At 35.8% G+C, this 17,514-nt stretch overlaps 4 protein-coding genes across 4 annotated transcripts in view; 2 read left to right on the plus strand and 2 right to left on the minus strand.

The window, feature by feature from the left end:
* Positions 2,143–3,933, plus strand: LOC109223171 (putative GEM-like protein 8). The gene is made up of 4 exons (XM_019387380.1): positions 2,143–2,551; positions 2,654–2,728; positions 3,168–3,442; positions 3,525–3,933. Exons 1-4 carry the CDS (start codon positions 2,395–2,397, stop codon positions 3,714–3,716), a joined length of 699 nt encoding a protein of 232 aa, XP_019242925.1. The 5' UTR covers positions 2,143–2,394; the 3' UTR covers positions 3,717–3,933.
* LOC109223173 (GEM-like protein 4) lies at positions 7,089–8,734 on the plus strand. The gene is made up of 4 exons (XM_019387383.1): positions 7,089–7,351; positions 7,441–7,515; positions 7,955–8,229; positions 8,316–8,734. The coding sequence occupies exons 1-4, from the start codon at positions 7,228–7,230 to the stop codon at positions 8,505–8,507; spliced, it is 666 nt and encodes a 221-aa protein (XP_019242928.1). The 5' UTR covers positions 7,089–7,227; the 3' UTR covers positions 8,508–8,734.
* LOC109223172 (F-box/LRR-repeat protein 20) lies at positions 9,370–12,022 on the minus strand. The gene is made up of 2 exons (XM_019387382.1): positions 11,578–12,022; positions 9,370–10,549 (listed from the first exon to the last, which is right to left on the minus strand). The coding sequence occupies exons 1-2, from the start codon at positions 11,921–11,923 to the stop codon at positions 9,657–9,659; spliced, it is 1,239 nt and encodes a 412-aa protein (XP_019242927.1). The 5' UTR covers positions 11,924–12,022; the 3' UTR covers positions 9,370–9,656.
* LOC109223174 (FAD synthetase 2, chloroplastic-like) overlaps positions 15,891–17,514 on the minus strand; it is a 5,613-nt gene continuing 3,989 nt past the window's right edge. The window contains exons 4-5 of the mRNA XM_019387384.1: positions 16,634–16,809; positions 15,891–16,551 (exon numbers count right to left, since the gene is read on the minus strand). Coding sequence (XP_019242929.1) covers positions 16,025–16,551; positions 16,634–16,809 — 703 coding nt within the window. The 3' untranslated portion in view covers positions 15,891–16,024. The remainder of the gene's footprint in view (positions 16,552–16,633; positions 16,810–17,514) is intronic.

A 17,514-nucleotide genomic window follows, 5' to 3' on the forward strand; every position in this document is an offset into this window, starting at 1 on the left:
GAAGGCTTAAGTTGGAAAAGTCAACCGGATGTTGACTTGTGAGTTAGAAGGCTCGGAATTGAATTCCGATGATTCGGTTAGCTCCGGGTGATGATTTAAGGCTTAAGAGCGCAATTGGGAGTAATTTTGGAGGTCGGGTGAAGAAGTTAGCCTATTTTGGCGAAGGTAGTATTTTGGCGATTTCCGGTTGATAGGTGAAATTTTGATCCGGGAGTCGGAATGGAATTCCGAGAGTTGCTGTAGCTTCGTTATGTCATTTTTGGACTTGTGTGCAAAATTTGAAGTCAATCGGACGTGATTTGATAGGTTTCGGCATCGGAAATAGAAGTTGGAAGTTCTAAAGTTCATAAAGCTTGGATTGGAGGTTGATTCATGATTTTAACGTTGTTTGATGTGATTTGAGGCCTCGAGCAAGTCCGTAATATATTATGGGACTTGTTAGTATACTTTGTTGGGATCCCATGAGGCTCGGATAAATTTTGGAAGAGTTTTTGAAAGATTTTTGCCGTTTTGAGCATAAATGTAATGATCTAAAGGTTCATTTTTAGTTCTAGAGATCCAAATTTGATTCCGAGACTTCCGGAATTTTGATAATGAATTATAGGACTGATCTGAAAATTTTGGTCTAATTTCATCAAGTCGCGATTGGGTTTTTGACGCGAAACATGAGTAATTGTTTAACGAGCGAAATGGATATCGCACTGGGCAAATGAGCTCCGAATTGAGTTTCGATTGAAGGGTTGTGTTCGTATTATTATTTGTGACTCATAGGAACAAGAATCGTCTAATTCCGAGTTCGTACGAAGGAGTTAGAGCCTTTTTAGTGAAATTAAAGAGTGCTGGTACATCAGGTCTGGTGTGGCACTTTTAGCGACCAGATTAGCACCTTTAGCGACCAGATTTGGGTCTTTAGCGACCAGATTTGCTTATTAAAAGCTGCTGCGTTTCTGCTCGTTTTTTTTACCTATTTTCTTGCGAAATAACACGGCTTGGGGCGATTTTGAGCAAGAAATCATGGGAAATCTTGAGTTAAGTCACTTGTGATTATTTCTACTCCATAATATTGAATTATCATCGAATAATCCGACTAGATTACATGTTTTTGAGGTGTAAATTGGGGATTTTGGACCTAGGGATTTGAAAATAAGATTTGAAGATTTGAGAGGTCATTTGAGTTCCGATTTTGGTAAACTTTATATGTACGGACTCGTGGCGAGACGAGGAATCCGTTGGTGTGATTTTCGGAATTTTTCGAGAAGTGGGCCCGGGGCTCGGGTTTTACCAACTTCGTGAATTTTAGTACTTTTCGAATATTTTTGATTGGGTTATGTTTCTTTAACCCATATTTATGTATTCGTTGTGATTTTGACTAGATTCGACGCGCGAGGAGGTCGATACGAAAGGAAAAGGCATTGCGGACCATTCTACGGCCGGTTAGAGGTGAGTAGTTGGTGTATATGATGGCCTGAGGGTTTGAAACCCCGGCTTATCACATTGTGACGCTATTGTAGGGCGTGACTCGCACCCCATGGCAGGTGCGGGATTAGTTATGACTGGGGATTGAGACTTAGTCCATCCCGAACAAGAATGTTCCTATATTGGCGACTGATACGCACCCTGTATTAAATATATCTGGGCTTATTGACGTGTTTGGGGCCTTGTGCCGATCTGTAGCATCCTTAGAGGATGAATGTCATTGTGATAGTATGCTTTGTATAATGCTTACTCATGAATGCTTACTCATGAATCCTTATCTGTATAAAAATGATCAGTCGATTTGTATGGAAAAGAAGTAAAGTCAATAAAGTGAATTAAGCTACCTTACTAGTTACAACAAGATGACTTCAATATGCAAAACTTTCTCTTTCTTTTGCTCAACTTACAAAAGTAGGTTGCATCACAAAGCAAATCTGCCAACTCAAAAGTTAAACACGCCACATATACACACAAATCTTAATTATGAAATAAGTCAGCAATGACATTAGTTTACTGTAATTGAGCAGACAGCTAAAAGACGACATTTTCAATACCTTTAGGAGCAAGAGAAAAAGATATATATTGATGGACTGATGCAAGCAAAAGGATTAAAATAAATAAAGGGAGAGGTTGAACATGCACTGCACTTTGATTTTTGAAAATTTCAATCAACAAAAAGATATCATCCTGACAACCTTTTTCTTCTTGGTACAAAAGAAAAGTCTAAAAAGCACATGCATGATCTTTTTTGGTTGTTTCTGATGACCCATATCTGACTCATGCAACAATCAGTTAAAAGATTCATCAACTCCTCCTCAAACCCCTATATATAATGCTACAAGGAATGTTCTTAAACCATCAACCAAAACATAAATATATCACAATACAGCAATATTCCTCCGCAAAATCAGAATCACAATGAAGAACTTACTCAGTGGAACTGTGGTGGGTATTCCCATGAGTTCAGCAGTATGCCCGCTTGAAAGGCAGCCAAAAAGACTACCGGCCCTATCTGCAAGTGAAGACCATATTGTTCCATATGCAACTTCAAAGAACTTATCTAAAATAAAGCAAAGTGAGTATTTCCCCCCGTCTCTTGATGAAAAATCAACTTGATCTTGTCGTATGACCCTTGAATGAAGAGATCATAAAAATAAAAATATTCTTGAATATGCAGGAAAATCTGTTATTGGTAAGATGAACAAATTCGGAGAAAGGATGGACTGTCTTGCACAAGGCATCCGTGAGCATGGTAAGCACTTATATTCTCCATTAAAGACTTCAAAAGATTAATTGAAAATATTACTAAGACAATATTTTGTGTAAGCTGAAATAAAAAAGTATTTGCAGTTGAAGTTGAAAAAGAGTATTGGGAAGTTGAAATTGAGCACGGACATGAGTTCCGCTTGAAAAAGAATTCAAGTTTTGTGTTACCGCTCTCAAAAAAAAAAATCAAGTTTTATGAGTGACAACAATTATCTTACTTGCAATGCTACTCGGACAAAATTGTTTCAATATTTCACCCGTATTTCAAATGCTAAAAATTCGCTATGCGAAGTCATGGCCAAACACTAGTGTAAATCTAAAGAACACAGATAAGTGAGTCATGAAGTGCAAAATTCATGCAAGAAGCATTATTTACATGTATATCTGTTATAAAGTATTGATTGTAATATCCTTTAATTGTGCAGTGAGCCTAAGCCCAAAGCTAACAGAAATTGTGAAGGGAAAATTGAGCCTAGGGGCAAAAATTGTTCAAGTAGGAGGGTTGGAGAGAATATTCAAGCAGAAGTTTAGTGTTAGAGATGATGAAAAGCTATTGAAGGTTTCTCAATGCTATTTATCAACGACAGCTGGTCCAATAGCAGGCCTTCTCTTCATCTCTACAGATAAGATTGCTTTCTGCAGCGAGCGATCAATAAAGCTCTTATCTCCAACTGGAAAGTTTCTTAGAATCCGTTACAAGGTACTATCTGCTCTGTTTTCCTTTCATCTCTAATTTTCTAGCCATGTAAAGCATAATCTAATAGGCCGGTTCATAATAGCAGGTATCGATCCCAATAAGTAAGATAAAGAAAGCAAAAGAGAGTGGGAATATGGAAAAGCCATCACAGAAGTATATACAAGTAGTTACAGAGGATGATTTTGAGTTCTGGTTTATGGGATTCCTTAATCATCAAAAGACTCTGAGATATCTGCAGCAGGCAATTTTTAGTTCTTCAAGCAAGCTAAGAAGATAGCTTTTTCTCCTTTTCTTTTTTCATTTTGTTTCCAAATTCGCCTTTCATCAATGTAAAATGTTGATGCAAAACGAATTGGATCTGTTCAAACTTGTAACTAGCTCCATTTCTCGAAGGAGGTTTTAGGTTTTGTAGGCTTTGAGCCTTGGCAGTTAATACGGATGTACAGATTTATTGTAAAACTAAAGTCAATGGAAGGCTAATTCATGTTTTAGGACTTGCCATAGTCATCCAACCATTTTCATGAAACCTAAGGTGAATCTTGATTCATCCATCCCCTTCACATCATTCCCACAGGCCACAGCATAATCACACACCAACCATAATCTATAAAGAGCTCACCTCAACAGCCCCATAGAGTGGCGATCGCAGCAACCGGGCTCACAATCGTTATTTTTGAGCTTGGGCTTATTGTCTCCCGGACCTTGCCAGCTGTGAGCGTGAGTCATGTGTCGCGATCGCAGCTTCTCTGTATTGAGCTATACCATGTGGAAACCACTAATATCGTGGCTCCCTAACTGCGATCACAGCACTAGTTCATTTTGACCAGTGTTGCCCTTTTCTCACCCACAGTCCATTTTGATCCCCGTAGCGAGCGAGCGAACAGCCTTAAGGCAATACTCCATGTTTAAAACACTCCAACTAACTTAATTTAGTCCCAAGCATGCATACAACATCTCAAATGCCTCCAACATAGAGAGGTACAATTTTGAACAAGTAGTTTGTCATAATATCCTTGGTAAAATATTAACATCCTGATGAAGTTATACAATTAGACTGCAACCTCAATCAAATCAAATTATCAGATTGAATTCACTGCTTCACGTGTTCATATATATATATCTTTATATATATATATATATATATATATATATATATATATATATATATATATATATATATATATATATATGAACTAGTGAAACCAAGAGAGTAGGCCAGTAGGGCACCATACCCCTAAACTCAACAATCCAAAAAAAGAATAAGCATAAGGCTTTTTATATTTTGATTTAAGTAAAACTACTTCTTTCTTGAGATTTTTCCTGTAACAGTTATCGCTCTTCTCGTTTTGGACATAATAGAAGTTTACTTCATTTTATTTAAGTTTTGAGTAGCTAAACTCATTTTCCAACAAAAAATGACCAAACAGCTTGTTGGATAATATAATTCTTAAATCAAATGATAACACATTACACAAATCTAAAAGTATTATTTTGTCCGTTTCAATTTATGTGGTGGAGTTTGAATTGACACGAAATTTAAGGAAGACAGAACATTTGGAACTTAAGAGTCTTAAACCTACCATAAGATTTTTAGACTATAAAAACACGACACTAGGGATTCATTTAAAAAATTAAATTAAATTATTTCCAAATATAAGTGTCATTCTTTTGGAAAGGACTAATAAGAACAATGCCACATAATATGGAATAGAGGGAGTATTAAAAATAATTTCTTAAAGACTTGCTAAGTATTATGAAAGAAACATATGAAAATGTATCAGAAAACATAATTATGTTTTGTGCTTCATTTTTAAATATTTTTATTTCTCTAAATTTTTTAAAGTATTGTCGACAACCAAAGGCCAAAAGTTGGTCGAAGTATTAAGAAAATAAGTTAGTTTACTCAAAAAATTTGAATTATTTGACATGCCTGCGTGATGTGTTCCACATAAAGTCAGCATAAACGGCCTATAAATCTGCCTTTACACTTCAAGATGGCATGGACAAAAAAATCAAGATAAGATAACTGCCTTAAAAGAGAAGCCAATATACATAATCCAGAGTTGGCCCTGTCTAGCAGATTGAAATCTTTGAATGACTACCTACTTTCCCTTGCCTAATGTATTAAGCAACACTTTAAAGTTAATGGATGACTCACTCATGTTTCAAAGGGGACAATTAACTAGTTAATTTGTGATTAAATATTGATCACTACTAAACTGTAATAGTGTAATGTCATAAATTCGAATAGTGATCCTGTCAACTTTAATCATATAAGACTAGAAAAACTAGCTTGAGATATTTCTACTATGTACTAAAAGCTTGTGAAAGAGGTAATTTTGTATACTTTTTAATATTCAAGAAGGATTGACTTTTGTCTTTCCCTCCTATATCAATATTCTCTACCCTCATAAGGTAGGGGAAAGGTCTGCGTACACACTACCCTCCCCAAACCCGCCTTGTGGGATTTCACTGGGTTTGTTGTTGTTGTTGTTGTTGTTGTTGTTGTATCAATATTGGGAGGAAATTTTAGACTAATCTATAAAATAAAAAAATAAAAAAAATAAAAAAACTTTTTCATAAATACTATACATAAATAGTTATGCGATCATCAATCTTATAGTTTGCTTCTCAATAAAGACAGTTCAACCTCCTACTAGCAATTTCAAGTTCTCAGTCATAACATTGTCCCTATATAGAAAATGCTTATTCAATCCTTTCCTATATAAAAATTATCAAATCGGAACCAATAAAGTGCCATATGATAATACCAACTGAAACTTTAAGTTTTAGAAGAAACTAGATAAGATTATGGTTAAAAAAAAATTACATGCTACTGTCGACAAACGTGGCCCATGAATGGAATGCATGAGTCTATTTGCGTAGAAAAGGAAAAAGGTCGTTTAGGGCGAATCAAACTACCTTACCAGTTTTGACAAGATGACTTCAAAATGCAAAGATTTCTCTTACTTTTGCTAAACTTATAAAGTAGGTTGCATCACAAAGCAAATCTGCCAACTCAAAAGTTGAAAACACCACAGGTGCACACAAATCTTGATCACAAAATAAGGCAGCATGAGATTAGTTATACTGTAATTACTGTAATTGACCAGACAACTAAAAGAAAGACATTTTCCGAAACCTTTTCAGCAAGAGAAAGACATGGATTACTAAAATCATGAGATTCAAATTTCAGCAGAAGTAAGAAAATATAAGGTGATCTCTTCTTAATTACCTAAGCTTTGATGGGCAGAGTTACATAATGCAAGTGCTAGTGGAAGGCCGCGGGTACCTAGTGAAATAGCCAAGATGTGCACAAACTTCCCAGAACACCACCGTTAAAACGGATTGCAAGCAAAAGGAAAAAACAAAGAAAAGAAAGAAGAGGTTGTACGTGTACACACTTTGATATTTGACAATTTCAAATATCAAACATCAGAAGGATTATCAAAGACAATGAAACTTTTGAAAATTAGCAGACACTACATGTTCCTGACAAACTTTTCTACTTGGTACAAAAGAAAACTCTAAAAAAGCACATGATCTTCTTTTATGGTTGTTTCTGATGACCCATAGCTGACTCATGGATGCAACAATTAGTTTAAAGATTCATCAACTTCTACCAAACTCATATATATATATATATATATATAGTGCTATAAGGATTGTTCTTAAACCATCAACCAAAGACTTATTTCTCACTGACCTTCACAATACAATAATCCTCTTCAAAATCAGAAGTCACAAGGAAGAACTTACTCAGTGGACATGTGGTGGGTGGTATTCGCATGAGTTCAGCTTCAGCAGTACGCTCATTTGAAAGACAGCCAAAAAGACTATTGTCCATATCTGCTTTCCAAGACCATATTCGTCCATCTGCAACTTCAAAGAACTTGTCTAAAATAAAGCAAAGTGAGTAATTCCCCTGTTAGTTCAGTATTTATAAATAGTACTACTAATGAATGAAGAGATCACTAAGAAGGAATATTTTGAATGTGCAGGAAAATCTGTGATTGGTAAGATGAACAAACTTGGAGAAAGGATGGATTGTCTTGCACAAGGCATCCGTGAGCATGGTAAGGCACTTATATTCTCCATAAAAGACTCAAAAAGATTATCGAAACACTACTAAGACAATGGTTTGTTTAAGCTGGAAAAAGAGTATCTGAAGTAGAAGTTGGAAAAAAAGTATTTGGAAGCTGAAATTGTGTCCGGACATGAGTTTTACTAGAAGAGAAGTTGAATTTTTGTGAGTGAACGCCATTATTTCACCTGAAATACTGCTCAAACGAATCTTTCCAATATTTCATCGGTATTTCAAATACTCAAATTCAGTATTTGCATATACTGATGGCCAAACTTCAACTTGCAAATATTACACCAGTATTTAGATCTGAACAACACAATATATATGTGAGTCATGACGTACAAAAATTCATGCAAGAAGCACTATTTACATGTATGATCAAAAATATTGATTGTGATGTCATTAATGTTTCAACTTTAATTGTGCAGTGAGCCTAAGCCCGAAGCTAACAGAAATTGTGAAGGGAAAATTGAGCCTTGGGGCAAAAATTCTTCAAGTAGGAGGGTTGGAGAGAATATTCAAGCAGAAGTTTAGTGCTAGAGATAATGAAGAGCTATTGAAGGTTTCTCAATGCTATTTATCAACCACAACTGGTCCAATGGCAGGCCTTCTCTTCATCTCTACTGATAAGGTTGCTTTCTGCAGTGAGAGATCAATAAAGCTCTTATCTCCAACTGGACATTTTCTTAGAATCCATTACAAGGTATCCATCTACATTCTACGCAGTTTTCATTAATCTCTAATTTTTCTAGCTATGTGAAGCATAATCTAATAGGTTCGAACTTGCAGGTGTTGATCCCACTAAGTAAGATGAAGAAAGCAAAAGAGAGCGAAAATATGGAAAAGCCATCACAGAAGTATATACAGTTAGTTACAGAGGATGATTTTGAGTTCTGGTTTATGGGATTCCTCAATCATCAAAAGACCCTCAGATATCTGCAGCGGTCAATTTCATCAGGTTCAAGCAAGCTAAGAAGATAATTCTTTTTCCTTTTTTTCATTTTTTTTCCAATACACCCGTTCATCAATGTAAAATATTGATGCAAAAAAGAATTCAATGATCTGTTAAAACTTGTAACTAGATCCAATGCTCAAAGGAGGTTTTAGGTTTGGTAGGCTTTGAGCCTTGTGAGTTGATGTGAATATATAGACTTGTAAAATTTATGCAAACAGATGGCTCTTCTTTGATGATTAATTTAGCTTTCTGCTTGTCCTTGGAGTAAGCTTTGCAACCCAAGTTAGGATTTGGAAAAAGAACCAAATGCTACCTATAGGATTGGCATTTTAATAATGTTTAAATGCCACAGTAATACTGTATTAACATCTTTGCTGCCTTCAAGTCTTTCTTTTCCCTGGTTATGATATAGAATGTCCTCAGTTTATTTTTATTGGTAAAGTAAAATAAGATATAAGTAGAATATCTTCATTTGAAAATGTCAAATCTTTTTTCACCAGGAAAGCTTATTATCATGCCACTTTCCAGGTAAAACAACTACTTTGGCTTTCGGATTCCTGTATTATCCATGTTGTAATTCAATATGCTGAGAGCGCACAGGTTAAAAAATACACTGACAGTGGAAAGAAATTTTACACTGACAATATATACAAATCCATTTTGCAATCAGAATATCAGTTCCTATCTTGTCTGATAAACTTCTTTGGCCAACTAGTTAAAATATGGTTCTTGTAAACCTCCAGACTATATGCAGCTACAGCTAACACAATCCAATTGTGGATAAGCTCAGTCACAAATACTTTTACATATATACTCACGCACATAAAACCTGAACCAGCAAATGTAACTGCATGCAGTTGATAACAGTAAGGCAGTTGGCAACGGGACTTCATTCTTTCTCAGAAAAACAATGGGACTTCATTTCATTCACAATGTGAAAACACTAACAACCAATGGGGAGCTACTAGTAATTTACAAGGATGATATACAGGAGTTTGGGATTAAATAAATGAAAAGCAGGCAAATAATCTACAACGAAAAGTTCATGCTTAACAAAAGACAAATAATGAGAACAAAGGACTGACATCAGGAGCTTCTAAAGTCATATTGTAGGCCCTGGAGTAAGAAAGCAATCATTCTACAGTGTAGCAAAGGCATTCTGTAGTCAAATCTTCTCAAAGTAACTCATCTGGCTCAGCTAAGCTCCCAGTGAAGTTTACTTTGCAAGATTCAGGAAACTCAAGTCCAGCCTCCTCACACCCTGCTTTAGTTAATAGGGGACAAGATCGTACGTCTAGATATTCAAGAGACTCACATGACTTCAGAAGCTTCTTAATTCCATCAACAGTGATCTTTGGACAGTTACTGACCTTCAAAATCTTCATCCCCAGCATAAAGTCTTCGCTTCCTAATTGTTGAAATGCAGCATCAGTTACCTCCTCACAGCAGCCAATGTCAAGAACCTCAAGCTTTTTGCATCCGGAAATGATAAAGTCCAATGACGAGTCTGTAATGTTCAAACACCAATCCATCCTCAGTTTCCTAAGACTATTACTACATGCAGCAGCCAGTGACTTCACGGACTCGTCTGATATGTTACGGCAACCACCAATAACGAGTGTCTCAAGATTTTTGCAGTAGCTAGCCAAGGATAAGATTGATTCATCGCTAACTTTGTAGCAATCTAACAACTTCAATGTCTTAAGTGTCAATGAACAAGCTTTGGACACGCTAGATATCCCAATATCACCAATGTTGCTGCATTTGTTAATGTCTAAATACTTTATTCTTCGGCAACCTTCGACCAAAACAGAGAGACCCGAGTTGGTAATGTTGGTGCATCCTCGCAAACCCAGCTCTTCTAAACTATGGCAGTTCTTGGAGAGAGCTTTTAGTAATGAGTCTGAGACAAATCTACAGCCAGCAAGATGCAAGGTTCTCAAATCACGACACCCCTCAGCAACAGCTGAGAGACCCTTGTCTGTGATCTTTCTGCAGTAGGATACATCTAAAGACTGTAAAGAAGAGAGACTGGACCCGATTGCTGCGATTCCATTGTCTGTTATGCCTGTAAATTTGAACCATAAAACCTCGCAAGTTAAGTCAACTAGAACACTTAAAGAACAATTTAGCCTTTCTCTTTTAATCATGATGTTGGGAAAGATCTGAGATAATCGAACTATCATCTCGAGCATAAATTTTCAATAAGATTCTAATTTCATTGTCTGCGATGAACTATTTGCAGTGTGAAGGAAAAGGTAGCTTCTAGATTAGCAGCAAAGTTACACTTCTTTTAAAAGTTGCAATACATATGATGTAACTATATGTCCTCCTTTTTGCTACAACTTCAGAACTACATAGCACAAGAGACATAACCTTTACACAGAAACACAAAATTCTACAAATTGGCATTTAATTTTCTCAAAAATCTGCCCATAAATTCCCCCAAAATCCTTCATAAAAAATGAAAGTTTTATCATTAAAAAAAATTATATAAAAAACAGGAAAAGCCAGTTTCTTTTCCATAATTGGGTCAAAACCTTTAGCATTTCAAACAAAAAGTTTATCCAAAACCTTCAAAACCCCTTGATGTCCAATAATAAAGTATATCCTCTAGTCACCAGATTCGAGGCATGGAAACAAGCTCTTAGCAGATATAAAGGGGATAAAATAGGAATTTTAGAATTATATTGTTTTCAAATATAGAAATGTCAGCAAAGCTTCCAGAAGGACTAGATACTCCCTCCATTCTTTTTTACTTGTCCAATATACTAAAAATAGATTTTTCCTTTTACTTGTCCACTTTAGCAAATCAAAAGATAATTAATTATTTTTTCCTAATTTTACCCTTACATTAAGTAACAATTTTCCAAACTAATTGAAGCAGTAGTAGTCAAATTTAGATTTTCATTTTTCAAATTAACATTAATAAGGATAATCTAGTAACATAAACACTTAATCAATGATTTCTTACAAACTGGACAAGTAAAAGGGAACGGATGGAGTATATATGAAGTATCACTACACCCAATACTGATTTAAATTCAACACATTTAAATGTAAAGACAATTAAAAATAAATAAATAAATTTTTGACCTTTACAGTTTTGAAGACTGAGGATTTTTAAGCAAGAGAAAGCAGCAGCAATAACGGAAAGATCAGAATCCGTAACGCCAGGGTAGAAAGATCTAGAAACTGACTGGCAAAGATCAAGTTCATGCAAGCGAGTAAATCGGGCCGCGATTTTACGGAGCATATGAGGTCCGGCCCGAGCACAAAGTTTCTTCCGTTCAGTGCTTTGAATAAAAAGCCACCGCTTACAGACCAGCCCGAAAACTTCCTTGTCTTTGTCGTCGTCGAGCCGAGATAACACGGCCCGAAGCTCGTCGTCGCCGAGGCTGTCGTTTATACAGAGGCCTGAAACGGCGCCGTTACAGGCCATGTTTGGGAAGCTTTTGGTTCTGACTTCTGATCTTTACTTGGAAGAAAAAGCAGAATGGTTTTTGTTTTATTTATAGGGCTTTCGGAATAAATAATGGATTATGAGTTGGCTATAAGGGTGTTTGTATTGGAGTTGGAATGTGGTGGTTACCAACTTATGAAGCACAACAACAAACCATGACATAAACATTTGAACTTACATTTTTGTTGATTAATTGAACTAATTTCAACTAACATATAGTATCTATTTTTTGGTAAAATCATTTAATATTTAAAATTGTTGCTACTGCATCTTTTTTCCTCTTTCATTAAGTTGAGGGTTTATTGAAAATAACTTCTCCATCTTTCAAGGCAAGGATAAGGTATGCGTACACACTACACTTTCCAGATCTCACTTGTGATCAACTATATTTGTTGTTGTTATTATATTTAATATTTAGAATTGATTTACCCGACTAATCTAGATAGTTATTGTGTAGGAACCACTTAAGGGGTACAAGATTTCTCCATTCCCAATACTTGATCGCAAAACAACTAGTTAAGAGTGAAAAAATCTCATTTATCCCGCCACAGTTATTTGTGATTTTTGTTATACTTGTATATGGATATGACTAGACTCTTATTCTTCATCATAAACAATAATTGTCATTTCCTACCCTATCAAGATAAGTAAACTTAATACTTAACTCGCCATCACATTGGGTTGGTACAAGGGTCCCAAAAGTCTAAAAAAATTACTCAAGACACCTAATGTTGTCATCAATCCAAATAAATAAATAATATATGTTTTATATACATTCTTATTACTCCATCATAGTTCAATAATAAAAATGTTCATCTTAATTTGTTACTTAACTATGATAAATAAATATAGTTTAGTGAACATTGAATATGTGCAAATGATGAAAATGGAAGAATAATGAACCATGGAAAAGGATGAAACGCAAGCTCGAGCAATTATCTTGACCAACTTGAGCAACATCCTAGACCACAGTTCCAACATTGTCCAACTAGAACCTTGAACTAAGTGAAATTTTGGGTTGAAATTCAAAAATAATCAGATTTTTAACTGGTAATTAAAAAATAGCATAATTTTAAAAGTAATCAAAATTAAGTCACTTTTCATATAAAGATAAAATCTGAACAAAAACGCTGTTAAAAATCAAAAATATTTCAGCTGGAGTTCGAATTTTTTACATATGAGCTTCTAGCATAATATGCTACAATTTTATAATATATTGGAGTTCCGTCATAATATGCTAGACATGCAAGGACTCCATAATCCCGCACATTATGCTGGAACTTTCCGTGTCCTGTTGTTACAACATAATATGTTGGAAGTTTGTACGCAAGAGCTCCATAATCCTGCATATTATGCTGGAACTTCCATGTTTCAGCAAAACAATGGTTATTTTTCAATGACTTCGCAAACGCTGGCTATTTTTTAATTACCAGTCCGAAAAATGACTAACCCGTGTTATTTTGAGGAAATTTTGCCTAATTATCCACACGAAAGTACAACTAGATTCAAATTGATTAGAAGTAGAACGCTTTAGCTTAAAAATTGGTAACAGGATTCACTTTCCTCACCACATAAATTCCATGCAGATACAAAGCTTTCAGCTTCCCCCTTAATCCTATTAACCAAGTCACTTTCATCAGTTTCAACAATCAACATAATGCTTTGGATACCAATATCCCTTGACAGTCTGATTCTTCTGAATCTGCATTTACAATAATTTATATATTTGGGTCACTCAGAAGGATGAGGGTTGCGATAGGCTGGCAACCAGCGTAAAACTCTTAATTGCAAAACTCAAGCTTTTCAATAAAGATCCTCATGCTCCTCCCTAGAAACAACACCAAATTCCAGCTTTATGAGGTCTCAGCACCCCATGTATCTTAGCCAAACCAACCAGCAGAAGTTCCTATATTTCCGGAAATACTCAAATCTTGATTCAAGTACTCCACATGCGAAGAGACATCCCTCGAGCACATTCAGCAGGACTTATACAGAATCTCTGAATATTCTGAATTCCTTGTACACCAAAAAGAACCACGGAGAAGTAGCAAGAACAGACCCTTCCCATTGATCTAATTTGTCAAGAACAACTTGAAGGCCAACAAGAGAGTCATACCTTATAAAAGCTGAAGGAACAGGGCAGGAGAACACAATCTAATTGCGTATTGCACATTTAGAATTAGCCACAGCACCTCCTCTTTACTAGATTTAGCCTAGTGTGTAGGATAGCTAACATAGTCTTTCAAAGACAAAACTTCACTTTAGGACGTACTTGTAAATTCTCATAACGACTGCCAACAAGAACTCTGCCTCGACTTAGCAGACATGCGGCCTTTCCCAGTAACCTTCCATTGCGATCTCCACTCTTCTCTGAGATTCCTCATAAGCGTGTTCTCAGGCCATGAAGGACTAAAGAAAAAGAAGTAACAAGTTGAGCTTCAGTTTTCCAACGAAATCTCAATTACATTCAAATTCCATATAGTTAGATGCAGCATATTAAGATTACTTACCTTAGAGTCAGGCCAATGATACCCCTCTGACCTTTAAGCAAATTGGGTTCTTCCAAAAATACAATACCACATGAATGAACAGCTTGCCAGATGGGTCCCAATACATGGTTAGCAGCTATACCCCCATCGACGTTGCAAGATCCTTGTGCCTTAAATAGGTCTTAGGGGCATCCTTCAATGGGCAGCTTTTAATATTACGGCCGATAAGATCACATATGAGACACAACTTATCAAAAAAAGGACCACCGAAAAACATATAAGGAAATTGTTCATACTTGAGGAGAAAAACACTTCTCCTTCTGGACCGTACAACTTAGTGCACTGACAAAGTGGACAAACAACATTCACTTTGCTCGCAGAAGACAGAGCTGTCAACACAGGAAGCTTCTCGCTTATCAGAGCGTAATGACATGCTGCAAACCATTTATCAATCTCAATGACAATTGCTTAGTAGCCAATGGTTGTTAACTTGTAAAGCAACTTTTCGTCGAAACACTAAGGACCTGTGTAATAAAAGATCATCCCTGCTTCCAAAGAAGAAACAGAAACAATACTTTCCAAAACTTAATATACAAAGGTCTTACAAGCAAAAATCATCATGTTCTTCCAGCTCTTGAAATTAATCTCTCTATCAAATAATGTGCCGTAACAGCTTCTAAGACATTAGATCCTTTATAAATGTCTGGATCTTGAACATTAGTTTGATCTTCTGCAGTTTCCAAAGAACATTCTTGAAGATTGCTGTAAAATTTCCTTATCCAGGAGACAACATTCCAATTACTCCCCACTAGATGATGAACACCGTTTTCATAAGCAATGAGGGATTGGTAATGACAATCAGGTAAAACCACTCATCAAGAATGAGAGAGTAGAAGTCTAGAAAAAGCACTCCTCATATTGCACTCAACACATGCTCATAATAAGTGGATCACAAACACTAGCTATGGACATAGTGCATTCACTACATTAGCAGTTTAACTAAGAAAAAAAAAAAGTTTTCCCTTTCTATAATTTACAAGATTTTAGATGAGACAAAACATCTTATTAGTAAAAAAGTGAGAAAATACTGTGCGTCCTCTTTAACAGTTTAAGGTTTTAGATGAGATGTTTCACAATTTCCACAATTACAAATGCATAGAAGGAAATGGACAGCTCAAGCACTAGATCATTTTATTAGCGGAAAGGATAGTAGACAATCAAGTATAACAGGATTATAATCACGGGATTCCCAAAAGTTGGACCAGAAATCCTAAAACACTTGAACGAAGAAAGAGTAACGGTAACCAAGTTTCTAACGCAATCTACTTATAGTCATCAGAACAAAATCCATTATGCATGACAATGATCAAAGTTATTTCTTAATGATATGTGCTATCTTATAGCAGATTTATCATCTCGATTCTGTTCATACTATCATATTCTTGGCATTCAGAATATATCAGTAAACTCAACTATGTTCCCACCAAAAGTATGTGAATTGTGAAGCAATGTACCATAAAGAATCGTACTCATACTTAAAGACTGAAGGACATTCAGAAATGGTCGCACTAAAGAATTATAGGGAATGAAATTACAAGATTTGAACCCCATCTAACTCTGGACTACCAAAGTCAATACCCAATATCTTTAAGTCTCGAGAAGTAATACAGGTAAAATTAGCTACCTCATAGCATTCCAAATGAATATCAGTTGCATCAACTATGACTCTGCAGGGTACAACATTCTTGTCAATCGAAACTGAACAATTCTCATAAAGACCTTCCTTGGGTGCAAGATTCAACAAACAAGACTTTGGTGCTGACAGTCTATTTCTCTCACTCATAAACCTTTCTTGATCTTCCATCATTAAAACAAGACGATGTTTGCGACCTAACAGCTCAGACACATATTTCATGTCTCCCTTGTCAAGGGCATACCTAACACGAGTAGATGATACTTGTCCTCTCTCCTTTTTTTCACAAGAGTTTAAGGCTCCAGAAATCTGATTCTTGTCCATGACAGAATTGATTATATAAGCCTCTAATCCATACTCTTCACAGAGCTTCACAAGGTCCGATGCATCACCAGCAGCTCTATATCCAAAACGATAGTTTTCGCCTGAGATCATCAAGATATCGTCATATTTTTTTCTTTTGTTAGTTCATATTGGATCTCTATGTCAAGTTAGGATGACACGTACCAGCAACAACTCCTCGTACTCCCAGCTCTTTGGACAGCTTCTCCACAAACTGACGAGGCGTAAGAGATCGAACTTTGGAAAATTCTATCTGGAATTCCGTCGGGATTACATTACCGCAATAAGGAGCCCAAGATGAAAGAATCCTTTTGCGATCACAGTCAGCAACAATGGGAGCCCTGTGTAGAAAATATACACAAAATTATGCAAAGATTCTTTCTCATTTCATGATGTAGCATTTCATAAAGACCACTAACCAAAAAAAGAACTTCTCAGTAAGGTTAGGAGTAAATGTCCAGCAGATTTTAAACACCTACCAGCTTCAAAGACCAAATTTTATGAACCATAACTTTTCCTAGATACTAATTGAGTAGAACAAAGTTCGATAAATATTTTTATTTTCAATGAGCAAATCAAGGTTGTGTAAGATGCTGTTAAGGACATCCTTTGAATTTAAGACGAAGGACAAGTTGCTTTGAAATAAGCTATAAGTTTCATCACTAACTTTTACTTGTCACCAAAAACACAAGGAAAAAAGGAATATATACTGTTGCAGGAATTAATTGATTTATTTCTTTAATTTATCCTTTTTGTTAAAACTTGAATGAATGAAAAATGTATGGTTATATTTTCTTCCTTCTTTGCACATACTCTGAATTGATTATCCTATTAACAGAAATTCCTAAACTCAAGAGTGCTAGTCAACAATCTAGTGCTTTGGGGAAAGAGCGTCCATAGGGTCCACAGAATTATGCTACATAATGGAGCTAATGTGCAGTATAGCTACAACTTAGGAGGTTGCAAAGAGACAGCTAAGCTCTCTCTTTCTCTCTCCCACTCTCTCTCTCACAGAAACACATTTAGCCCTCTTCCCCCCCCCCCCC

This window comes from Nicotiana attenuata, chromosome 3 (assembly GCF_001879085.1).
Source record: "Nicotiana attenuata strain UT chromosome 3, NIATTr2, whole genome shotgun sequence".
Taxonomy (NCBI): Eukaryota; Viridiplantae; Streptophyta; class Magnoliopsida; order Solanales; family Solanaceae; genus Nicotiana; species Nicotiana attenuata.